Raw genomic sequence first — 27422 nt, 5'->3', positions numbered from 1 at the left:
GCGAAAGAGAGAGAGTCTGTTTGTGTGTCAGCGAGAGAGAGCGAGAAACTCTCAAGCTCAGTATGTGAACTCCAACCGCCAACCTCTGCCGCCCTAGTGTCATTGTAACATTGCTCTTATGCTTTTTTGCTGTTACTTCCACAAACTCTTCCCAAGAAGGAGGATAATTGTGTTCTTCTACCCACGCTAAGCTGGTTAGGCTGTGAGGTCGTTTCGATGTGTTCTGGCAATGTATTATGTACCTGGATGGAGACAGCATTGCTGAAACAGACTATGAGAATTTGGTTGGTGGATGGCTTGCACATCATGTGCGCCATAACCCCACCATCATTTCATTACATTGCACACAAAAAGCACCTCTTATTCGAGAACTACTCCTGGCAGTTCTTCTTGTAAACAATGCAGACACGTGACATGTTTATACTACTGTAGAAGGCCTCACAGAAGATGATCTTGAAATTTCAAAAACGTTGTCCTCTTTCACGCCGGTAAAAACACAAATTGGCTTTCTAGACGCCAGGAACTTCGGATCGTTTGTATGACCTTTTCTGTCAAATAGCAGACTTTTATTAAAGAATCTTCCACCCCGCCATGAAACTTACTTAGCTGCCCAAGAACAGATTAGGCGCCAGGTTCCCATACAGACTAGAGACGGTGAATCTCGAATACGGCGCTCAAAAGAGATGCCTGAAAGATTCTAAAGGAGCACTCCCATATTCTGGGCAATGGTAAGGGACGTTCCCGACACTTTTGCCCTTCAGTCGCAACGAATAATTGTTAAACTGAAAAAATCAAGACAAGCAACGTAGTATGGACAGGTTTATGTGGACATTTTCGTATTTTAACACTGTAACAAACAACTCGGAAACCCACAGGGTTTAAATAAATATTTTGATAAATGAAATTTTTTTCTGTTTATATTACGGCTCTGAAACGAATACAAAAACATAGGTCAAAGCAGACACATAACGCACAAATACATAACACGTCGAGGGAAAAGCTTCCCTGGACAATGGAGGTGCTTATATCTGAGGGCAGGGAAGCGCTTCAAGTGTCCGGAATTCCCTCCGCCGTGGTACCTCGTTTCACACACAGGGGGCCTTAAGGCTACCTTTATTCCCTGGATCTCGGTACCCTGGGGTCATGCCCTGATTAACACTCGGTCCTCAAAATGACAACATACATATATCACAAAACACATTAACAGACTCTGCCGGCTCCTTAAAATCAACATAAGGTCCACTGGCGGCAGGCAGCCTTCGGCGGAGAAGCGATGGTCTAGTCCAGCTCCTTGGGTTCAACACCTTTGGCTAATATTCGGGCCCCCTGGCTTCGGCTTATGCCTGTGTTTATTAGTCCCGACACCTCTTCCTTTGGTCAGTTGATTTCAGTTCAGGACCCGCGACTTGACCATCAGGCCAGCGGTTTAGTTCGTAGCCTACGTGAGCACCACCTGTGAAACGTTTGCCCCCTCATCAGCGCATCCCGCCCGCGGGAAGCAGGGGGTACCCCAGAAGCGCCCCGCTCACTGCGCCTTTGCTGGGCCACCACTGCCCCCCGAGGGCGGCGGGGTCCAGTCCGGGGGCGCAGCCCCGCAGCAGCTGGTAGTAGTCCCAGGCCGGAGGGAGGGCCGCTTCCGCCGGCCCGGCCTTGCCTATGATACTGTCAATGGTGAAGGAGCTGCGGGGCCTCGCGCTGCTCTCCGGCGCCCCCTGCCGGGCGGGCCCCTCGGCCGCGTCCGGGAAGGCGGGCGCCGTCAGGAGGGGCGGCAGGGCCGGCGCCCCGTAGCAGGCGGGCGGGTAGTACTGCAGCAGCGGCGGGCAGAGCAGCAGGCCGGGCCGCGGGTGCGGGCGGCGCTTGAAGCGCTTGCGGCGGCGCAGGAAGCTACCGTTGTCGAACATGCCCTCCGAGGCGGGGTCCAGCGCCCAGTAGTTGCCCTTGCCCGGGTCGCGCGGCTCGCGGGGGATCTTGACGAAGCAGTCGTTGAGGGAGAGGTTGTGGCGGATGGAGTTCTGCCAGGCCGGGAAGCGCTCGCGGTAGTAGGGGAAGCGGCGGCGGATGAAGTCGCAGATGGCGCCCAGGGTGAGGCGGCGGCGCGGGCTCTGCAGGATGGCCATGGTGATGAGCGCGATGTAGGAGAAGGGCGGCTTGACGGAGGCGCGGCCGGCCGCCAGGGGGCGCTGCGGCGCCTCGCTGCTGAAGCTGCCCTCGCTCTCCTCCGAGCAGTCGCTTTCGGTCTCTGCAGGGCCATTCGGGAAGTAGGGGTGCCCGGGGGGCTCGTCGGCCTCGCAGCCGCCCAGGATGTCGATCTCCTCCTCCTCTTCCTCGGGGTCGGTGGCCTGCAGGCCAGTCTCGGCGGAGTCGGGCTCTGCGCGCAGGCTCATGGCTGGAGTGGCAGTGGTGGCAGCAAGGGCTGGCACTGCCAGCAGGGACTGATGCTATAGGCTCCTGGATCTGGTAGTAGGGGTTCTCTCGGGATGCCACTGCTGAAGAGATTGTACTTAATGTGGCTCCGGGCCCCGCGGGATAGTTATTGCCGGCGCACCTGTCGTGCCGGATGAAGACTAGTGTAATGTTCCTGAAGTCTGTACCACGGACACTTATTTATTTGATTTCTCACAGGGGAGGGGCGAAGGAGATGCTCAGCTAGGTGGGGCGAGGTGTGTAAGCTCTGGCCAATCACAGGGCTGTCTGTTTGTGGAGCCTGGGGGCGGAGTGAGGTCGCAGGGAGTCAGGAGGGTCATAAACTAACAAGGGATGTGTGGACACTGTATTTCGAAAATGTAAGGTGCGCCATGCTGCAAAGAAGCAGATAAATAAATAGGTAGAGAAATATCCATGGACAGAAATGCACCCTGATAGCTACGCAAATAGTCTTGCTTCTATATGACGACCACTAGCACTTTGTGGCTTCATGTACTTTTTAGTGTCCCAGAGCCGGGATACTATATGCACATCGTAGGGAGATTGAGACCCTGCGTCGGTTTTGCAGACTTCCACCCGTGATTTACAGTAGGTACGTTAGCCTGTCGAGAGCAGATTTGAAGACAGATGTCACATGAGGCTTGCCTGCAGCAGTAGAAGGCACACGAGAGCAGCTTGAGAGGGACGAAGAGGTCTTACATCCTCTCAAGGACAGTACCCAGCCATGTCCAGCTATCAGAGATACGGACGGTAAACACCGTGCGCCGTAGGGAGGCACATGGCTTGTAAGCTGCATAGACAAGAGTGTGCACCGCAGGTGTCGGCGCTAAGGTGGATGTATTGGGGGATTTTCCCGCACAGGAATGACAGACGTGAGATATTGACGTATCGTCCATGACCGTAACATCTGAATGTGCTCCTAAGGGTACTGCTTAGCCGCGGCACCTGATGGACGTGGACGTGTTATTCTGTGAACAAAAGTGTCAGGTTTTATTTAGTCAGGTAAAATATGGAGTGTGCAACGGGCTGGTCAAGCCGCATGGGTACCAGGAAAGAGAGTAAGTGCGTTGGATAAAAAGCGTGTTTCACGAGAAATCACAGAACCTGTACCAGCTTTGATGTCGAGTTTAGAAAAGCACAGGCACAGCTTTGATTGGACACAAATGTGACCTCCTGTTAGAACACTAAGACCGACGAGCATGCACTATTGTAGCCTATGTTTTCGAAAAAAAGGGTAGGGTGATCGTGCCATGCTATTGCCAGCAGGCCCTGGAAAGACATGGCAGTAGACCGCAGAGGACAGTTACAATTGCACCCTTATAGGAGAAGCTATCAACGGTATAATTGGAATCACACAACCCTCCATTGAAAGTGTCCTTGTGTAATGTAAATGGTGCTCACATAAAGCGCTCTAATATCTTCGGGGCGCTGTATAAAACTGCAATATATATGTATGCATCCAATTGGGGTTTCTGCGCATTGTATTGAAGTTTCTTGCTCGTATTGAGACGTACTGATAAAAAAATTCTCTGTGCACACTATTAGGTTTTAGCGCTAACTGGCGTATTTCCGCGAATATCTTACCTAGTTCACGTTTATTTGTTTTATATTAAGAAACAGCGCAGTGGAAGTATAAAAATACACAATGTAAACAGTGCTATACACGTGCTCGCTACGCATCTGGAGGCGTCCAGCTGGTGCCGTCATTAGGCGACGCTGACATAAGAGAGGGTGGCGGAAGTAACGCCGAGTTCCATGTATTCAGGCGCAGGATCGAATTCCAGCATAGTCATCCATGCATTTCCTGCTTCTAAGTTTCCTAAGACAGTACTTTGTGCTGTAATAACGCCAGTGAAGCAAAAACACCAGCGGGAGATAAAAAGACCAACAGCGAGCATCTCGGGAGCAAATAATGGTCACATTGTTGAAATGGGGGACGTTTCTCTATCACGCACATCATCCGCTTACAAAATGTGGGCGTGACGCTTCACCTGTTGCAACTGAGTGAAAAATCTAAGGGGCAGTAACAAAATTAAAAAAACACAAGACCACAGAGCCACACAGAACATCTCAGTTTTTACAATTTTTGTTTTTATTTTTTTCAAACGATACTTGTATAGCGCGCTTTATTTATGTATATAGGTGTCTTTTCATAAACTGGTGGTCACATTATTTCTTTTAAACGATTCAAATTAAATGTACTGTGATTTATAAAGTAAACGAAAATAAAATAAACGTTAGGGTGGTGCAAAGGGGAAAATCGAATAAAAAGCGATCATTTACAAGAGAAGCGATTAAGTTTCTTGGACACTGGAGTACTCTGTATCGCGCTCTGGTTAACTGACGTGCAAAACGAAGCTCCTTTTAGTCATAGACTGTACTACAGACGAGTACTCAAGTACGTGGCGCACAGAGCCCTAGGTTCACAACGGTGCTGGGCGCTGTCGCTGCAGAGCTGCGGGTTTCTTAGTTATACAAACCCATCTTGTTCACATACTCTCTCGTCTTCTAAGTGGTGTGCAGCGGTAGGGTTGCCAAATTGCACGATGGACAGAACCATCCCGCACAGTGACCCTGATCTTTTTTTTTTTTTTTTTGCTAAGCTGTGCGCACTGCTGTTAGATATACGTGTTGGTTTGCTTCTAAGGGCTGTGTAGTATATAGCAGGTGTACATGAGAGCACTGTGCACAGGTGCCTGTTGGAGTGGTTGCTGTAGGTATCTAAACTGGGCTCCTAAAAGCGCACATGGAACTTATATTAGTTAGTGAGTAAGTCAAAAGGGGGGGGGGAGGGAGCGCGGGGGCACGAATCCGACTGTACAGAAGGGATGAGGCAAAAAAGGCAAGGCCAGTACCGGAGCTATTGTAGAACCCTCCAGCCCCCTCCTCCCTCCTCAACTCACCCGCCCGGTCAATGCTAGCTCCCTGGCAGGTGGTCTTGGCCATGGAAAAGGTCCGGCCTGGAAGGACCCCACCCGCAGCCGCTCGAGGTGCGAACATCTGCATATGAAGGGCTCGAGGAAATGGCCCCTGAGCGCGGGGTGTTGGAGCGCTGGGGGCGGAGGGCCTGGGAAAGGATAACAATAACAGCCCCCTGCACCGGGCCTTTGAGAGTAGAGCGCGACGCAATGGGCCTTAATTACAGACCACAGCACAGGAAGAAGACCCGGGGATTGAGGGTGGAGGCTGATGGGAACTTCCAGAGGGGGGCCAAGGCCGAACATTTCTCACATCCCTGGAGCGGGGCTTTAATGGGCGGATTACATGGGCCTACATTAATGTCACGTGCATCTAGAAAAGACTTTCCATGTGCGCACGTGCAGTAGAAAACTCAGTAATAATTTTCAGCGCTTAATATCAGTTTCGCCGTTTAAGCATTGTAAACCTGTGCAACTATTATTAAAGGTAATCGGTTTATCAACTCTGAGGGCTGAAGAGCGGAGTTAGCCTTGCTGAGATTCAAACTCTTGACACGTTGGTCACAGCTTGACAACGTCCCACTCATACCTTACCGAGAAGTCTGGTGATAACAATAGCACCTGCAATCATTAAACACGACTCGACTCATAACCGCTCAAGAAGCGAAGGGGTCTCCTGGAAATTACCCCACTTCCAAAGGGCAATATTCCGTCCCCTGCATCCAGCTGCGCCATGTCTAACTGGTAAAGGGGGTGAGCCGCATGTGAAAACCTGCCTCTGTACTTCTGCGTTGTGCAGATACACTGGATCATACACGGAGTCGGGGGTTGCCCGAATGGGGATTATTGCTTACACAACGAAAGCGCCCGTTTATTTTTTATTTTTGTTCACTTGAACATTCAGTGTTTGAGCTACTAGATTGGAAATATCAGGGGCGACAGGCATCGTCCATAGCGATGTTCTGTTTTATTCATAAGGACATGTCTCCTTGTAATAGTGCAGTTCGATTCGTTTCCAGTTTCTGTCATCCTGCAATTATACACGGAAATAAAAAACTGCGGGGTTCCAGATGGTGCAACGAGAAAACAAAATGAAAGGACTGCGTGAGTTATTCACACATGGAGTAGAACCATCTCTTCTGTTCTTAGAGCAGGACCGACACTCGGAGGTACAAGGAGAGCCTGCCTCATAAAATAAGTATATTTATCCGGTGATCAGCGGTGCCTTCCACAGATAGCCTTTCTGTTTGCTCAGTAGTGCTTGCACCACTGGTGACCCTGCCCGGCTGACACCGATCCGCTTCGTAACCCGAAAGGTGTCGGGTGCAAGATCTTTTATCAAACCTCGGGCTCTACGCACCCTTTGACTCACTGACTCTTTCTAACCACAATCGCGGCACAAAGTTTGATGACAATCACTTGATTTCGTGACGCTTTTAAACCTGGATTATAACTCAGCTCTCGCGGTCCAAGAGCCACCTTTTCCCTCTCAACTTTATTTCCCAGGCCGGAGCCCAAAATTATACCAATTTTGCTGCACGTGTAGGAATACTTATTGTGAATGTCGAGTTTATAGTACACACAAACATCGACTGAAACAAAAAAAGAGATAAAAAAACAAATCTACACACTTCCTGGCCGCACATCTGCATTTTCTTTTATCTATCTATCTATCTATCTATCTATCTATCTATCTATCTATCTATCTATCTATCTATCTATCTATCTATCTATCAATCACCCTTTTTCTTGACAGTGTCTGCGCACGTAAAATCACACTGCTGGATTTCGTCATTCTAACTTTTATTATCCTCTCATACTCACAAGACAGCGCACTGGTGTCCATACGGTAAGGTACGTAAACATGATGTCTACGGTCTTAGATTACAAGGAGACATGTCACCGTTCACCTCCTGCATTGAAACGATTAATGATTTTCATAATCCCCAAGACAGTTTATGGTATGTTGAGTTTATGGGCGCCATTGTTTGTCTTGGTTACAATTCCAGCTTGCTAGTTCGTTTTCACTACCCCGTTTGTAGTGTCTGTGTTATGGGAAATGCAGAATCAACGTGTAGCTGATTTTCCGAGAGGAATAATACCGGTGAAATAACATTAGGAAATACGCTGTTAGTCATTAAAACCTCTTTACTTAATGTGGTTAACACAGAATGAACGCATCTGTATTTTTACCTGCTGCACTGTGCATATGGGTCCGGTAGTCTTTTTTTATTGGTGCGCTCTTCTTTCGTTCAAGCTCTTTTAATATTAATCATCTTTATTTTCGCCCTAATAAAACAACCCGCTTCCCCATCTCCTTTCAAACCGCAGAGCTTACCCTTCCATGTTCTCGGATGTACGCATTTTTCTTAAATTGCTACTCTTTCTCTGAGTATTTGCTCCTATTACTCACAGGATAACTTTGTTTTAAAGCCAGCTTTAAGGCAATTGGCTCCCCAGAGTTCAAGGAGACTCGCGTCAAAGCCGCCATTTGCATTTAAAAACACAGACACGGGAAGCATGGGTTGCACGTGATCAAAAAGGGTGACACGGAGTGTTTTGGTACTTGAGAAATCTGCATACTCAGCAGGCAGCCAGGGGCTGAAAAGACAGATCGTGACGATGCCACACATGAGACCTCTCCCATAGCAGTGCCACTCGGACTCTTCTCTGCCTCCCAAGGACGCCCCCTCCCCCGCAGGGGTCCACTTTTAATAAGGGTGTAAGTGGAACCATCTTCCACATTAAAACAAAAACAGCCAAACACCCTGGGCGAGGTATAGACAAAGAAAGAGTTAAAGAGATGCTGCAACAGAACCGTCCTCGGCAGTGAAGCTGCAAATATGGATGTTTAAAAACAGAGCGACTATTTGAGCTAGGAGGTAGTCTTGGAGCAATCCAGACTGACATACGACAAACACGTAGAAACGAAAGTTTCATGGAACAGGTAGGTGACTCCGCCTTCACCCAGACCCCCACCATCCCCCCCATCTACACACACCCACCCTACACACCAACTAGCTTCTGGCAGGGAATGTTGCTGTGTTTACTTTGGGGAAAGCTTTGTTGTTCTTTTCAAAGGGTAAGATAAGCAAGAACACAAAGAGAGGCCGGAAGCAGTCTGTACTCAGGGCTTTTTTTTAATTTAAAAGGACGAGATGCGTGGGATCTGCCACTCCATTTAGCCCGCCAGCACCTTTTGATACACTGATGGGGCTTCTGTGAGGTAGAGCTTCATAAGAAAATTGCTGCAAGGTACCTAGCTGTGCCGTTCCCTATCATTGGGTTTTGCAGGGTTCCAGGTTTCTTTCACGTGCGGGACAGGGTAGCGTGTCCAGGATGCAGAGCTGCTGGAACAAATTGTATTGGAGTTAGGGGTGCTGGCATTACTATCACTTAAGTCATGAAGATTGTGAACGACCCAAGAGTCATAGGAAAAAAACAAGTGTAGAAAATGTGCCATGCCCATTTGTTATGTTTAGAGGGCTCTGCCATCGAGGAATAAAGGAAGGGGAATGGTGTTAATTCCCCCTCCCGATGGTTGAGTCCGTGATGGAGGTAATTAGTATCTTAATTGTTTAATTGTTTAACTAATAAATATCCTGGGGAGGCTTTCCCCAGTGTGTGGAGCAACTAACCTTTTGGTTCCATGCGGATACACCACAGATTGGCGACGAGGCGGTCGGACCTGTTGGGCTTTTCCTTGTGGCTCTCCTGCTTTGTGCTGGAGGAACTGTACAGAGGAGTGCGTGCTGAAGCGCTCCCGTGTTTATTCTTTGACGCTGTCCAGCGCCGCGGGGGAAGCTGCTTCCTGTGTTGCTGGGGGACCTTCGGCGCTGCGTGTGGGTTTCCCTGTTGCCTGGAAACCGCTTGACACGCGTCTGGCAGTGCCTGGAGGCTGCTGCTTGGTTCGCGTTTGGAGAATTATTTTGCTGATGCCTGTTTCCTCACGGATTCTGCCCGTTTTTTTTTGCATCAGTGTGCATCCTGTGTTCCAGTTTGTTGTTTTTGCCTGGTGAGAGTTTTTGGTGGGTTTTTTTTTTCCCCTCTTTCCGGGTGGTGTGTCCTGCCCTCCATTGCTGGTGTCCTGGGAGGTGTTTTTTTTCCCCCTTCCCAGGGATGTGTTTTAGGAGTTTGGTGGGGCAGTGTGATTGCCACTTTATTTGGTGTTTTTTTTTTGGGGTGGTGTCATTATGGTATCTATCCCTGCATTGGAGCCTTTTGTCATTGATGGCCCTCCGTCTGCTCTCGGTGCCCGGTGGGAGGAATGAGTGGATCGTTTGGAGACTTATTTTGCTGCAGCGGCTGTGGAGAATGATCGGCGCTGCCCCATGTTGTTACATCTTGGGGGTGCGGCGGTTCATAAATTGGGCCGCTCCGTAGTGGAGGAGGGTCCGCCATATACTTATCAATCATTGAAACAGGCTCTGACTGCGCATTTTGAACCTTTTGCTAATCCTGATTATGAACGGTTTCTTCTTCGACAAGCGAGGCAATTTCCGCATGAATCAGTGGATGCCTTTTACGCTAGACTTAAGGATTTGGCTCGCACTTGCACTTTGGTGGATGTTGAGGATGAAGTGCGTGCACAGTTTATACAGGGGTGTACCTCTGTGAAGTTAAGGGAACATATACTTCAAGTGCCTGGTATGTCAATGGTGAATGTCCTCACATTGGGACGATCTAAAGAACTGTCTAAAGAGCGTGCAGCTCACATGGAAACAGCATTGCAGACTCAGGTGAAAGTGGAGCCGGTGAATGTTGTCACTACTACACCTGGGGAGAGAAGGAAGTATAAACCTTGGACTTCTACGTTGCCCCGTTTCTGTTATTCTTGCTGGGGTCCTTTCCCTCATCAAGGGGTGTGTCCGGCGTAAGGCAAGACATGTTCTAATTGCCAGAAACTCAATCATTTTGCTAAAGTTTGTAAATCCATGCCCGTTCTCGACCACAGAAATTCAAAGCTGTTCATTCGGTGCAGCCGGGCGTTGTCATGGATGATGACGATAATGGTGAGGGTGCCGTTCATATGATCCATGCATTGCAGCCTGGTGGTCATCCTAGGAAGCGAGTGCCACGATGTTCAGTTTTGTTGGCTGGTTATAAAGTTGATGCGCTAATTGATACTGGTGCTTCTATCAATGTTATAGCAACTTCAGTTTTGCAGCGCATTCCTTTTCAGCCCCCTTTACGGCCTACAACAACTCAGGTCTATACATTTGCATCTTCAAAGCCATTGCCGTTGGCGGGGGTGTTTACTACGGTCCTGTCTCATGAAGACCAGTCAATCCCAGCAAAAGTGTTTGTTACCACCATGGGGTCAGATATGTTATTAAGCTGCCGGACTGCAGAACAACTTAATCTTATATCCTTTGCCTTTAGTGTTCATTTGGGGACTGTGGAGAACTTATTGACTGAGTTTCAATCTTTGTTTGAAGGCATTGGTTGTCTGAAGGATCGTATGGTTCGTTTACATATTGATAAATCTATACAACCTGTGGCTTTGAAGCATCGGAGGGTTGCATTCCATCTGAGGCCTAAGGTGGAGGATGAATTAAAAAAACTGGAACTTGCTGATATTATTGAAAAAGTTGATGGACCTACGCCTTGGGTGTCACCCATTGTGGTTGCGAGAAAGCCCCGTCAGCCAGGGGAGGTGAGGATTTGTGTTGACATGCACCTGCCCAATGTCGCTATTAAGCGTGTACAGCATTTGACACCTACTGTGGATGATCTTGTTGCTGAGGTGTCAGGATCGAAATGGTTTTCAAAGATGGATCTAAGGGCAGGATACCATCAGTTGCTATTGCATCTAGATTCCAGGGACATTACAACATTTTCAACTCATATGGGTCTTAGGCGCTATAAACGGTTAAGTTTTGGGATTTCTAGTGCTACTGAAGTTTTTCAGGATACTATCCGTGGAGTGCTTGCTGGTCTGACAGGGGTCATCAATGTCAGTGATGATATCTTGGTGCATGCGCCAAGTAAAGAAGAACATTTAGTACGATTGAGGGCCACATTTCAGAGACTACATGAAAATGGTTTGACAATTCACAAAGATAAGTGTTTGTTCTTGCAATCAGAAGCGGCTTTCTTTGGATATAGGTTTTCAGGAGATGGAGTGTTACCTGATCCTGATAAAGTTAAGGACATTCAAGTTGCTCTGGCTCCCATCAATGTGTCTGGTGTTCGCAGTTATTTGGGTATGCTGAATTACTGTGGGCGCTTTATTAAGAATTTGACAGCTTTAACGGCACCTTTGAGAGATCTGATCAAAACTGATGCTGTTTGGGAGTGGGGGCCTGATCAGGAAGCTGCTTTTCAGGCCACTAACTTGGCGCTCTCGGAACACACCACCTTGGTTTACTTTGATCCTATTAAAGAGTCTGAACTGTCGGTTGATGCTAGTCCTACCGGTTTAGGAGCCGTGTTGGCCCAAAAACAGGCGGATGGGGAATGGGCTTCTGTGGCATATGCCAGTAGAGCTTTGACAGATACTGAGCAACGTTATTCACAGATCGAAAAAGAGTCCATTGCTGTCCACTGGGGATGTAGACATTTTCATCTTTATTTGTATGGTCAGCCATTTGTTGTGTATACTGATCATAAACCTTTGATTCCGTTGTTTAATGGATCTTCCTCTAAGCCACCACCACGTATTGAAAAGTGGATTTTGCAATTACAAGACTATCATTTCTTGGTGGTATTTCGTCCTGGTAGTTTGAATCCTGCTGACTATCTGTCACGACATGCTAGACCTGCTACATCTCGAGAGGTGGCAGATGCCGAGGATGTTGAGGAATATGTACGTTTAATCGTAGAACGGTCTCGTCCATTGCCTATGTCTCTTGATGATATTCGATTAGCCATGAAGGAGGATGAGTGCTTACAGTTGGTGATATCAGCTGTGGCATCTGGAAAGTGGCATTCCCTCTTGAGGAATTTGGCTCTTCGAACAGCTGCAGCACGTACCATGTTGTCCTCATTATATAAAGTTCGACATGAACTGGTTATGCCATCTGATGGATGTTTGTTGAGAGGGCACAGGCTTGTCATACCTATGGCGTTACAACAGTTAGTTGTGGACCTCGCCCATGCCTCTCATCAAGGCATGGTGAAAACTAAAACCAGATTGAGAAGAAAAGTGTGGTTCCCGGGACTGGATGATCAAGTGGAGAGGCTGGTACGGCAGTGTATGATGTGTCAAGCTGGTGGTCCTGGTGAACAGCCTCCACCGATTATTACTGAGCCTATTCCTCCTGTTCCTCGGTTTAAAGCTAGTGCTGATTTTGGCAGTTTGCCAGATGGTCATCACACCTTTGTGGTGATAGATGATTTCTCGAAATATCACTGCAGCTCATGTGATTCCACGGCTGGAGAAAATCATGGCCACTCACGGTCTGTTGCAGGAGATCCGTACTGATAATGGTCCTCCATTTTCCAGCCAGGACTTTGCTGATTATTTACCATCTAGGGGAATTGTGCATAGAAAAACTACTCCTCGGTGGCCTCAAGCAAATGGAGAAGTGGAGAGATTTATGAGGACTTTGAATAAAGTACTGCGTATAGCCGTTTCTGAAGGCCAGAATGTGGAGTGTGCTGTGTATAAGTTTTTAAGAGAATATCGTCTGACTCCTCATATTGTTACTGGAGAAGTGCCAAGTACTATTTGTATCAATAGACCAGTGCGGGATACCATTCCTACTATTTTGGAACACAATGAGCTGCACCAACAGGTGGGGAAAGCATTATCACGGAGGAAAGACAGTAATGATAAGATGTCCCGGAAGAGGGGGGCTAAGGAACGTGACATATGTGTTGGTGATATGGTGTTGGTGAAATGTAGGAAAGGGGGAAGTAAGTTTTTATTGCCCTTTGAGAAGGATCCTTGGGTGGTGAGTGATGTTAAGGGGACTATGATTACTGCTAAACGGGGTCCGGAGTCAATTACCCGGAACATTTCTTTTTACAAAAAGGTCTATGCTTCGGACTTTCCAGTGCCAATAGATGTTTCATCTGGGGATCAAGATTATGATGATGTTATGTTGCAAAGTTCAGGTTGTGAATCTAATGGTGCTTTTATTGCTGGTGGTCAGAGTGCTGATGTGCAAAACCCTGGTGGTAGTATGGAGTTGGACCATGGCTCAGGTGATCGGTTGGTTGGGGAATCTATTGCATCTGGATCCGGACAGGTTGGTCCGATTACCTCTACCCGTGGGGATGGTCCATACAATCTACGTCCTCGTCCACAATGTTCTACCAGGTTTCGTGATTTTGTAGTGAATTGATTTTATGTTTTTTTTGTTGTTGTTGTTGTGTGGTATATGATTTGGTGATGTTTACAATTTTGGTAAAGGAGGAATGTTGTGTTTAGAGGGCTCTGCCATCGAGGAATAAAGGAAGGGGAATGGTGTTAATTCCCCCTCCCGATGGTTGAGTCCGTGACGGAGGTAATTAGTACCTTAATTGTTTAATTGTTTAACTAATAAATATCCTGGGGAGGCTTTCCCCAGTGTGTGGAGCAACTAACCTTTTGGAGTGCGTTTGTTTTATTGCTGCCGTTCCATGCGGATACACCACACCCATTCAGCAGGAGAGTGGCAAGGGTGTGGCATGTGTAGTTGGTGCTACATTTTGGAACACTGGTAAGGTAGCACATTGTCATTTACAGCCCGCATTTTCCGTTGAAATGGGCACTAATTTGCATAGACATGCAGTTTTACTAGTAAAAATATATAGCCCAAAAATGAATATGTGTAGAAATCGGGTTTCAGTGAATAGTTGTCATTTGCGCATCACCAAGAAAAGTGTTTTGATTTGTTTTTATTCCTGTTAACATCTTTCTTTCCCTCATACTTCAGAATGACAAAAGTGCTTTATTTGTGCTTTCCTAATTGCTGATATAATTCAAACCAAAATGTGTTAAATTGGAAATTATTAGCCTAATAGCAAACATGACGTATGCAGGTTAACTAGTGCATTACGGAGACTGCTTTTGGCATCAAATTATAATGAAATGTTGGTGAAATTATATTGTGTTGTATGTCTAATCTTGGGAAGTCTTAGATTTTCAAACAAATTTAGATATTAAATAAATAAATCTATTATCTTGAAACAAAAATGTTGTCTTCAGAAGCACGCGAAGGAGACATCGGCCAACCAATTGGGGACAATCAGGATAGTAGGGAATCTAAACACAAAATCACAGATACAGAAAGACCCAGTGGCACAGAAGATGAGGGGGCTGGCAAGGAAGCCAGCACCACAACAGATTCTAAGACCACCAACACTGATCAGCCCCTCGTGGTGGCAGAAAAGAACAATAATGGGCAATCATATCTTCCAGTGTCAGCCACCACCAGCAGTACCATCTCCAACCTTAGCCCTGTATCCCCAGTACCTATGCCAGCCTGAAGATGGGCCCTAGGTACCTCTCCTAATGCACCCATGCCAGCAGTACTGTTGTCAGAAGAGGCAGTTGCAATTTTAAGAAGCCTACCTGGTGGCCTGACTGCAGTACTAAATGCCATCCAGGATGTTGTGGAACATGTTACTCAAGTAATAAGCATACTGGCTGGCATTCACACTGCTATGTCTGACCTACAGAGAGGATTATGTTATGCAAATGCCTCTTCTGACACCACTGCAATCCCCTTTCCTCCTCCTATTCTTGATCCCAACCTTACCACTTTACCTACATCAGTTGCCAGTCCTATACTTACTTAACACCCAGAGCCTATTCCTCATACTTCAACACTTTCAGACACTCCCTCAACATCAGATATGACATCAAGCGCAACACACATACACTTTACAGCTGAAACAAATCAGAAACTGCATGTATTGCATACACGCCCTTACACACAAGTCTCTAACATACACACATTCACTCAAACAACAGCATCACAACAAACAGGCACACATGACACAACATCTTCCCTTGCCCTAAACACTCATGGAACTAAACCTACCTTTACCCCTAAATCCACCCTCATCCTGTTTTCTCCCATACGCCAAAACCCTACCCTTACTCTAAACCCACCGCCCATTCTGCTTCCTCCCATGCACCCAAACCCTCCCCTGTTCCTAAAAGCTAACCTTAACCACAAACCCACAACCCATCATGGTTCCTCCCATATCCTTAAATCCTCCCCTGTCCCTAAAACTAGCCTTACCCCTAAACCCACCAGCAAGCCTGCTTCCTACCATACCCACACGCCAACCCCTGTTCCTAAAACGAATCTTACTCCTAAACCCACCACCATCCTTCTTCCTCTAAAAGCCCTAAACATAACCCAGTCTTTCAAATATTTCCCTTACCACAAAACCCACCATCCTTACTCCTATACCATTAAACCCTCCCCTACCTCAAAATCTACCCTTTCCACTAAACCCACCCCTACCAACCCATCAGAAACAGCAACACATGCTACCAAACAAACATCCACATACTACAAGCAAAACTGAACAGCATACCCCCAAACACAAAACCAAAAAAGCTGCCAAAGTATACACAAGAAGTCAACACAGACACATACTCAAAATCACACATATGCAGCCTGAAACACAACCCCACACATCTATTGAAACCCACACATAGCAACTTTCACACACAACCAAAGAGACACACAGATACAACCACCCACAGAAGCAAACACATTCATAAACAAATACAAGAACAACAGAACACCTCCAAACACAAACCCACACTCATACAACAGACACCTCCTTAGCTACTGTAATCAAACTCCCATCCAGGATGATCCTTCTCATACCCCTCAAAAGAAATTCCTCCCAATCCCAAACTAGAATGAAAAAGGTACCTGGATAACATCAGCTCCCGAAGGGAAACTATGCCTCTGAGGAGAAAAAAAGTTGTTGTCATTAGGAGGAAAGAGAAATGGCTGTAGCCAATTTTGGATGATGTATCTACAAAAAATGATGGATATACATTGTTTATTTAATTAATGTTTTCTTATTTTTTCAAGGTATGTGAAACACATTCAATTAGTATGAAGTTTAAATATGAAAATATTATTTTTCAAATATGTGAAAAAAGAACGTATGTACTAAGTAAAATTAGTCATTTATTTGCTGTAGAATTCAACAATAATTGAAAACACATTTAGAAAGGGAGATTGTAATAGTTTTGTAAATATATTGTATATATATTAATTTAAAATTGATGAATCCATTAGGAAAACAAAGTTTAAAAACATGCAACATATGGTAGGTAAGCATAGAAATAGTTTTGAACAGCACATGAAGAAAACAAATTTTGTTTACTCAGTATTTATACATTGTCCATAAGCATGATGAAACAAGTCAAACAGCATAATAGTTAAAAAATTACTTAGTACATTAATAATATTTTAAATACAAAAATGACAGATATATTCATAATCATCAATCATTGAATAATAAACAGTGATGTATTATAAATTCAAAACATTGATAAATATCAAAATATATTAATATGAACAGCTAATATTGGAAATGTCAAAGATGCTCCGAATGGCCCCCATAAACCAGGTTGGTGTAACTGACCTTAGAGACATTGAGGCCAGAACGAAGGAATGGCTAGGTGACTATATAAAACATACGTCTTTACAAGCTCTACATACAATAGCAACCTACCTTCGTTTTTTTATGTTCACTGGCTTGCTCCTCCTCAGCACAGCGAGGTACACTCTGACATCTCACAGAAAAATCAACATCGTTTTTGAATCATAGGTATTTTTTGGGCAGTTTCTGGGCTTTTTATATTTCATTTCCACCATCTTAGGTGTGGAGGTCAATACAAAGCAACTGCAACTACAGTGGGCGGACTTATGCCTGCTGATATTATAAAACTGACAGAGTCGGCGGAGATTTGATGGAGTTTTGTCTGCCAAAAGTGTCAAAATCTGATTCGGGCGAACGGACCTCCATGAAGCAGGACAGATTTTACAGGCAGTTTCTGAAAGGAGCACCGCATGCATCAAACTCTAAATGAGGCCCTTTGTCCAGCTCAAAGAAGCAGGATAGGGAGTATGGTAAAAGGTAAGCAGGTTATTGGAACCAACAATATCTTTTGAGTGTGTTAGTACATTTAACTAGAGCTGTTTACAAACATGTTATGTAATTAGGCAATGACCTCTCAGCAGACCTTGCAGTGTCTGGGGACTTTAGATGGTGGGCCATAGCGGAGTTTCACATCTGGCCTCAGCAGCTGCTTCAAGGTCTTCTCATAGTGGGTCTGAAGTATTAAAGCCACGTTTCTTAGCTCAGATGCAAAAATAGGTGCTGACTATAACGACCCCCTGTCTGGACCAAATGCCCTTTTTTTCCTCATCTGTGTATGATGCCAGTGTCAATCACAGTTTTTTTTTATCAGCCTCTTTCAGCCATTGGCTTGAAATTTTGTCACTCATGTCTTGGGTCAGCCCATAGAAGTATTTGTCTCTCACATGTTACTATTGGCTGTTAGTATGTATCTTTCCACCTCCAATGTAATGCCTGCTGTGATCTTCTAGATAGACTACTTTTCAACTGAAGGCCTCTCAGTCCTCTTCTACTAGTTCCATTTTGCCCATCCCTCTTTCATGTGCATCTTGCTCTTCTTTTCTCCTGAAAGCCATTCTCTTTCCTTTCGCTATCCCACCAGTGCGCTCCTCATTCTACCAACCACAACCCTTCCATTCCTCCTGCCTGACCTCTCCCTTCTTCCCCTGTTTGCATCTTGTACAACCTCATCTTACTTCCCTCTTCTTTCAACTCTCCTTCACTCTTCCTTGCGGGTTGCTTCTCATTAGCGCCAATGAGACTGGGTGTTTTAAAAAAAATGTATTTGTTTAGCTGCCTAGAAAGAGTCTATACAGTACATTTAAAACTCCCTTGCCTTCAATATATTTAATTATGGACTGCAATTAAGGTACCCATGCCATTCTCCATCTCTTCGATGTAAAAGAAAAGAAAAGCTGCGTGCATTGATGACACTGATAGCTTCAATAAGGCTATCATTCGACAATTTGTCTGTCTTTAATATGCTTATGTGCACGTGTTAGCATAGTAAAACCCACACTTATTGCTGAAGAGTAGGATAAACATGAAATATTCCCCACTTTCACCCACTGTCAACCATACCCGAAATGGCATTAAGTGAGTAATGTTAGAGATGGTCAGTGTTGGGGAGGGGTAGTCGTTTCCCCCACCTCCAAAGGTATTCAGAAAACCATATGGTCAGATGGTGCATATTGCACCTCAAGTTTTTCAAACAATCTGTCCAGAAAGTTAGTGGTTTGATAGAAGGTTCTTACAGTACACATGAAATAATCAAATTCATTAAGGGCTAACTACTGAGGCTGCATTCCTCGAAGATGTTGAAGAGATAATGCCTTTCAAAACATTTTGAAAAACTGGGGCCACGTTATGCATTTTCCAGAACATATGATTGGCAAATACAGCTATCGGTTTTGCAGGCAGTCGTGAAATGGCACTCACATGAAAGACAAGGCTTATCCACATCAGAGATGTTGAAGGTAACCCCAGTATATCTTTCCTTCCTTCTAGCCTTTAATTCTCTTTGTGTCATTCTTGTTTTTCCCTACTTCTTTTATCTTTCTTTCCCTCTCTCCAGCCTTCTCTCTGTCCTTCTCCATATTTCCTTCTTTTCTTCCCTCCATGCTTCTTTGAGACGTTTTCTCCTTTTTTCTTTCTTTCTTCCTTTCTTTTTTCTTTCATTCTTTTTTTTGATCTTCTTCCCTTTTTCCCTTTTTCCTTTTTTCCTTTGCTCCATCAATGTTTCTGCCTTTTTTACCCAGAAATCCAGAAATCCAGCCACACACCCATACATCCATCATTCCTTCTCTCCATCCTTCTTTGGGTCTCTATCCATCCAGGCATCCTTTTTGCTATCCTTCTGCGTTTCCCTCCATCTGTCCCGTCTTTCATTCCTTTTGTGCTGTCTTGTTCTATGTGCTACCCAGTCTTCAGCTCTGTTGTACTATCAACTTGCAGTTGTGTTGATGCACTTTTACGTGGCTACCAGCATATATGATCAAAGTTAAGAAATCAATAAATAACATGTTTTCTGTTACTGGAATCACTTACTGATTCTGCCTCCCAGACCTGCTCAAGTTTCGAAAGTGGGGGTGATGGGGTTCATGACAAACCATGAACTTTTTGTTTTGCCAATGCTTGTTTATTCAGTTGGCATGCTTATTTTCATTAGGTAATAATAGTACTGTATGGCATGCCTTCTCTTACCTTGTTTCTGTGACTGTATTAGGGATGGTCTGATCTAAGCAGGATAGTAGCACACTATTTCCACCTTCTTGTTTTGAACATAGCGATTTATTGTTATTTGAAGATTAATTGTTGGTATATTTTTTCTAGGCGTGGCCTGTGAGTGTGAGAATCTCCATAAGGTGCAAGGAGCTCTCGTTTATTACTCTTTGACCACAACTCTTGTAGGCAAAGGAAAGTGGGTGGGTGTGGCCTGATGGGTTACGCAGGATCACACCCAAAAAAGGATACCTAGGTTCTCACCTTGAGCAAAATAATATGATATTTTCTGCAATGAAAGCAGGCAGTTATATGATATGACAGAGACTGGTAGATTTAGGTATGAAAGTAATTACATAGCAGTAGCCTTGGAGCCTGGGGGTCGAGGCATTGGTACTGCATGAAGTTAAAATTGCTTTCAGGTGCACTAATGATGGGCAAAGAGGTGTTGATGCTCCACCAATGCTAACCTTCAATTTAAATAATTGATTTCTGTAAAACAAATTGCATTTACTTATTTAAAAAAAATCTGTCCTATATATATCCATATAGGAGAGTTGGTTTTGTATTCTTCCGACAAGGAAGCTTCACCAAGTCTGCTGCTGAGATGATTTGCTAAACCCTACTAGGTTGGAGGTATCTCACAAGGAAGTTATTTCCTCATGCACAGCCTAAAGATTGCTGAAGTAGGATGAGGGTGAGTGGCTGTCCTGCCAGTGCCCTGTATTAAAAATTTACATTGAAACGATCCCTAGCAGGCCATATAGTAACATCCCTCACTTACAAGCAACACCACTGATCACCTGCTCAACAAATTAGTGCATAAGCAATTAAGGACCCAATGTGTGATGCCTTTTATGCGGTCACAAACATCAAAAATCTCCATTTGCGACCTCAAAATGGGCAGGTACGATGTACCATCCCTATTTTGAGAGTAGGTATGCAATTACCAACTCGCAAAATAGGTATTGCGACTCGTAGTTAGGAAAGGGCGTTCCCGAAGGCATCCCTTCCTAATTGCATCTCGCAGTGGGATGTATGATAGTTTTGTGACCTTGAATACGGTCGCAAAACAATCGCAGTTAACACCAATTTCAAACTGGTATTAACTCATTCTCAAATGGGAAGGGGGCCCAATGGGACCCCTTCCCCTTTGTGAATGGAAGCAAAAATATGTTGTCAGAGCAGGCAGCGGTCTTATGGACCACTGCCTACTCTGAAAAAATGAAAAGAAAACTTAATTTTTCTTATTGAAATGAATCCCATTTTCCTTTAAGGAAAACGGGCTGCATTTAAAAAAAACTGCTTTATAGAAAAAGCAGTCTCAGACATGGTGGTCTGCTGTCCCCAGCAGGCCACCATCCCTGTGAGTGCGGCCATTCCCAATGAGGTCGCAAATTGTGAACTACCTCATGAATATTGATGAGGTAGGTCATATGCGACCCCATTGGAAATCGCAAACATTGTCATTGACATTGTTGTACATTTTGTTTTGCGACTCGCAAATGAGTTGCAAATTGCAAGTAGCAAAACATACGGTCCTACATCTGGCACTAAATGTTTACTCTTTGGAGTTAAGGCTGAAGATATTGTGAGTTTCTCACAATGTCTGCTGCTAGGTCATAAAGCTGTTGAGAATAAATGCTCATCCTATCCTTAGCCTCTCAGCAGAGCACACTGAGTAATGGTTATATATGTGCTAATTATAATTATGATTCCTTGGGGAAAGTGTATGAATGAGGTGCACTGTTGAAATATTGAAACTCACAAAGGTAAACAAAATGCAGTGTTTACAGCTTTTGAGGGGCTTATGTACATGGGTGTGTGTGAATGGTGTGAGATTGAAAAGAGATATATAGAGGAAGGGGGTGAAGTGTGAGACATGCAGATGGAGGGACTTCTGAAAGATGGATGTGGGGAGAAAAAGAGAAGTGACTAAGATTGAGGCAAAGGAAAGTGATGTAAATAGGGTGACAAGGGTGACACTGGCAAAAGGACATAACCCATTTCATAGATCTTTGTAATGTTTATATGCAGCAGAGAAATGGAAAAGGTACTCCTTGGTCCACACACAACCGAAGGTGACATTCAGTCCCATATTTATACTTTTTGACGCAAAACTGCGCTGATGCAGGTTTGCGTCAAAAAGTTTAACGCCGGCTAACGCAATTTCTTTGCGCCACCCGGGCGTCAAATTTCTACTTTGACGCTCCGTGGCGCAAACCACGGGTTAGAGTCATTTTTTTTTTTACTCAAACCATTGCTCCACGTCATAAAGACAAACGACGGTAACATGGCAAAAATGACTTTAATCCGGTTTACGACGTCGCAAACCGGATACGCGCCTTTTTTCCCCACAATAGCGTCAAAAAGCGGCACAAACACAGCAAAATGTGCGAAGGAGCCCCAAAATGGATCCCAAAAGCCATGAGAGACCCCAGGAAGACTACAACTGACCAGGAACCAGCCAGGAGGTCTCAGACAAGACACAGGAGAGGGAGAAGAAGAAAAGGAAGTGCTGGTTCAGTGCAGAGTATGAAATACTGGTGAAAGAGGTGAAGGAACACCAGCATCAACTTTTTGTCACCTCTAAATTGCCAATTGGGAGGAGAGAGGCAATTTGGTAACAAATTGTCGACAAGATAAACAGTGTGGCAGAAGTACGGAGAACAGTCACTGAGTGATAGAAATGCTGGCATGACTGCAAGCGCAGGACCAAGGAAAAAATGGAAATGAACAGGAAGGCAGCACTGCAGACTGGAGGTGGGAGTCCAGCACCTCAGGAGGCCCTGGACCACATGGAGGAGATGGTGGCAGCCGTCATCCCAGAGGAGATCGTCACAGGGATTCAAGGACAGGACAGCGCAGACTACCAGGAAACCACACAGATGCAGGGTAAGTTGCATGGGGGACAAAAATGCATAAATGTTAACTCTAAGCAGGGGGGGACATACCTACTACACAATGCATGTCAGCCATGATAATCAATTAGTGGAAAGGGCAAGGGGGCACGGCATGGGTGCATGGGCTGTGCAGGGGAAACCAGGGGTACAGCACAACACTACACCAACAACCTTTGCATGGGGGTACTCTGCCATGCCAAGGTGGTTGGAAAGGCAAAGGCAGTCCAGGAGGGTAGGGTACAATGTAAAACTGGCCTGCTGTCACACAACAGCTGGTATTGTCGCTACATGAACTAGGGCTCAATTACCAGTGTCAGGCCATATCCGCAAGTGGAATTTACCATTGACAACAGTTGCACTACCACCTATGCTGTGTGTGCAGGTCAAGTAGCTAATTGTAGTTACGTGCCCATGGATCAAACACAACCAAAATAGAGGGTTCAGGATGACAACGTTATCAATCTCCTGTAATTCCTAACAAAGTGCCAATCCTGTCAAATGCTCATGTCTAAAGGCGCAATAAACATCAGGTATTGTTACTTACATTATGAAGTACACAGCAGTAATGTCATACCCATGCTGCACTTTTCAGGGTCTACCCCGTGCCTGTGTTACAATAGCTGCAATGCCACTTTGCAACATCCCAACTGTCATACTGCTAAGACAACAGCATTGAGGGTTAGGAAATATGTGTCTAGCTAGTTAAACACACCCGCACAGTCATAAGAGGAAATGGAACACTGCCAGGACCATCACTGCAATCCAGTGTAGCACACATTCCCCAACATCAACATTACACACTACCAATGCTGACACATGTATCGTGCCATGCCAATGCTGTAAATAGTATATGCTAGGTCTCAGCAACATATAAGTGGATGTGAAATATCTGAGACTCGTCAGTTCTAGATTGTTAAGTGTGGTGCAAGTGACATCAGAACACCCACAGCCAGTGCAAGGCCTCACCATGATAATGGAAGTAGACGGAGGGTTGAGTAGGACAATAAGGTGGCAACATACAATTTGGACAGAACATACACCTAGAGGATGTGACGCAGACAAGTGCCCAAACTGCCCACAGTACATGTGACATGCAGGTGGGGCATAGGCCTGGAAGAATGCTAATCTTAATGAAAGGAACAATGAACAGGAACCAAGATTACAGTGTTCCACTAATAGGAAGTCAGTAACGTCACATTACAAATGCCACAACACAGACACACTAATTGTACAATATCTCATTGCAGAGGACAATGGCTATGCTGGGAATATGCCTGTCCTGGACTTCCCTGATGACATGGAGGAGGAGCTGACAAACATTAGCCAACAGACCCTCCAAGATGTCCTTGGAACCCTCCAGACCCCACCTTCAGTCGCAAGGAGGAGCACAGAAGTAGCAGCCATCACAGAGGGTCCACCCACCACCCCAATAGTACGACCTGCCAGCTCCAACCCAGCTGAGGACTCTGAGGACACTGGTACCACCTTTGAGAGGACAGTAGTGGGAGTACAGCGGGAGCTGGCCAAGGAGGTGCAAGTGGGGATGCAAAATTTGGCAGCTAGTCTTGAAGGGATGCACCCGTGCATGATGTCATCTGCAGAACGGGCAGCAGCCATGCAAGCGCTACCATCCATCCTGCAAGGACTACAACAATGTGTAAGGGAATTCACCACAGCAGTAAGGGAGTTGTCCAACACCTGGCATCCCAAACCTTCACTGCATGCAGGAATGCAATCATGATCCCCTCAGGGCTGACCTGGCTGCCTACCACAGTGATGTAGCTGCTATACTCAAGAACCAGGAGCTCCTCCTTGCTGCAGTAATGCCCTTAATAGCCCCACAGTTGGCAGCTGCCGGAAATTCTGACTCCACGTCTTCAAACACTGAAGTGTGTGTTGCCCCTTCAAACCCACCACCACCAAGGGCAGAGGAGAAGACACACACATCAGAAGATGAAGACGTGGGACAGATTACCTTCACCCGTAGGAGTACCCGGTAGCACCAGTCCATGCCACATGGGCACTGATTTCCCAGGTCCTGTGCTTGTTAACATGCCAGTCTTGCCACAGTTGGTCACATGCACTGTTCTCCAGCACACTGTTTACCTAGACACTACGCTCTGTGATTGTCTCTTACTAACTCATTGGCAATTCATGTTCCTCTGCACTGTATGATACTTCACACCAGCATGTCCAATGACATGTCCCATTGCACTTGTGTTGCATCACAATAGAAGGCGTGACCATAATGGACTCACAATCCTGGACTATGTAATTATTACACTACAGCACTTTAAAATAAATAACACTTACACAACCACTTTGTCTCTGTGTCATGTGACACATCAACTGTGTAGGAGATTAGTGATGTATGTCACATGTCAATGGCCATAGATTGTCAGTACAACTGTGTTGAAAGATTGTGGGCTGATAACTATGCACTGGAGTCTAGATTGTATCATCATCTGTGCTTCCTGAGGCTTATTTCTGAAGTGAAATGAAAACAAACAGCATAATGCTATGTAGGAAAGAATAAGTCAGCTTCAAGGTATGTATCAGCTGAAACTCAATGTGGCCAACATTCAGTTCAGTACAATCTTTATGTATGTGACATCTGACTATAAACTTTCATCACACACACACACACCATACAGCAGGAATGGATGTGTACGAGTGTATGGACAAATATGTAACCTGGGACTACAATGTAAGAAATTATAGGTGTGATTTATGTATACATTACTACATAAGAGTATAACATCACTCAGCTTATCAGGGTTCACATGAACATCAGGCTGCAGGCAGACGTACCACAGTGCCGAAGATTCCAAATCAGGACTCAAACGATGACAGATTTAAAAACACATCCAAACTTCACAACACATTGGGAACCATAGTAACCTTGACTGGTGGGTGCAATGGATGGCAGATGCATAGAGAAGTAGCTTTGGTGTAGCTGGCAATGTGACAGCACATTAGGAATTGGGAATAACCATGTCAATAATGGGATTCTGATGCAGGATGGAACACAAATGCAAATACCAAATTGACACTGTTCACCCATGCCAAGGCCCTTATCCCCAGTCATATGACACATACTGGAAAGGAGTACCTAAAACTTTATTTCACAAAATTAAAGGATACTAAAACTAGGGGAAACACCTTAACTAACCTAACCTATCCTAACTACACATTACCCACAACTGGCCCTAACTACCCTAAGCTAAACTTACGTATCACATTTAACTAAACACTCTAAACATCACCCCCTCACTCCCCTTATATGACGGGAAACATGTAGGACAATATATACTAACCTAAACACATACTAACTTATCCTAAACAAATATATATATATATATATTTATATATTTAATTGTTTTTTATTTTTATTACACATAAACCCCAACATCATCCCCCACCCATCCCCAAAAAAACATACAATAATAGAACCCCCTCCACCCCCAACCCACTTATACTAACTAAACTAACAGCCTATTCTAACCTAACACGAAGCCCCCTAAACCCACTAAAGATAAGAACCAGGAAAGCGGAGGGAGGGGAGGGAACCACGGGTGAGGATCCAAAAGACATAAATTGGCCCTCCGCAGGATCTTCTCAATACCCCACAGTCTCCTGCCATTGCGGGACACCTCCTGCTGCAGCCTGTCCATCCTGCACAACATCCGCTGCATGTCACGTCTCATGTTCTGAAATTCAACATTGTCGATCACAGCAGCTGGGGTTGTCTGTGTTCCACTTGTTGATGCCACTGATGGTGCCGGTGCCGTGTTTGGAGGGGGAGGTGGAGGAGCTGCTGCCTGTGGGCCTGGAGCAGATGAGGTTGAGGAACCTGCAACAGTGGCTGTCATCCTTTGGGTGACTGTGGTCTGAGCTGTAGTGGTGGTGGTGGCGGCTGTTGTGGGCAAGGCTGGCCCCCCTTGGGCAAATGCCCTCCAGACCCATGTGGCTCTCTCATGGCGATACCGGCGTGCCATATTGCGGAACCCAGACTCCACATCTAGTATGTGGCGGTAACGCATTGCCCACCTCTAGAATTCCCTGATCTCATGGGCATTCTTGTTGGCAGCTGTAAAAATAGAGAAAGCCAAACATTAGTGACATCATTATGTGATACATCTTCAGATGATATTGTAACACTTCCTCAAAAATAGCACATACAGTCCAAATCACAGTACAGATCATAGAATGTCCCTGAGGAATGACAGGCCAGCGCAGCCTACACATCTACTATCTAACAGCACAGCAATGCACAAAAAGGTGTGTACATACTTAAATGATCTGTGCATCATTGTACTGCTGTTAGTCACATAACAAATGCTGCAAGTGCTCTACATGTATCAGGTCAACTAATGTCTATCTTCTGAATGACAAGCAAGGCCCACAAGACCTGTGATTTGTAAATAAAATTGCCTGGACGGTATGCAGTTGCTAATCATGAGTGGGCATCCTAGGTTGGAACAAATGAATGTTTGAATTACATGTCTGTCTTCTACACTGGGATCCTCACACCTAGGTGCACATATTTCCTGACCCTAACCATGTTCCTCAGGGGGGATGGACATGCAACACATACTTTCAAACATCAAGGACAGCCAGAAAGCTTTGGACAGCTGTCCAAGAGTTTAGTCAGTCCACCACAGGTAAGGAGGGCTGCCAACTAGGATTGACTCAAATATTGGACAATCACATCCACATTTATGTTTCTAATTGCAGACAATTTTCAACATCATTAGATCCCACTGATACCTTTCCAAAAACAAGCACATAGATGCAAGCACCCATCTGGGCTTGAGCTGCAGACACACATATGACATTTCACTCAAGTGCCACATAAATGGACAACAACATGTGGAGCTAGATGCTGCTAGGAAGTCAAACATACAGT

At 45.3% G+C, this 27422-nt stretch overlaps 1 protein-coding gene across 1 annotated transcript; it reads right to left on the bottom strand.

Moving 5' to 3' along the window:
- Nucleotides 1-798: 798 nt before the first annotated feature.
- On the bottom strand, nucleotides 799-2574 carry LOC138284875 (forkhead box protein D5-B-like). The gene has a single exon (XM_069224138.1). The coding sequence runs from the start codon at nucleotides 2382-2384 to the stop codon at nucleotides 1476-1478; it is 909 nt and encodes a 302-aa protein (XP_069080239.1). The 5' UTR covers nucleotides 2385-2574; the 3' UTR covers nucleotides 799-1475.
- Between the last annotated feature and the right edge of the window lie 24848 nt (nucleotides 2575-27422).

Source organism: Pleurodeles waltl, chromosome 1_1 (genome assembly GCF_031143425.1).
Source record: "Pleurodeles waltl isolate 20211129_DDA chromosome 1_1, aPleWal1.hap1.20221129, whole genome shotgun sequence".
NCBI classification, from domain to species: domain Eukaryota; kingdom Metazoa; phylum Chordata; class Amphibia; order Caudata; family Salamandridae; genus Pleurodeles; species Pleurodeles waltl.
Note: the sequence above shows the minus strand (reverse complement) of the source record. Positions and strands in the feature narration are given on the sequence as shown.

What these genes read in the sequence shown, in the direction of transcription:
- LOC138284875 (XM_069224138.1), bottom strand. Translation starts at nt 2,384, where the DNA reads ATGAGCCTGCGCGCAGAGCCCGACTCCGCCGAGACTGGCCTGCAGGCC.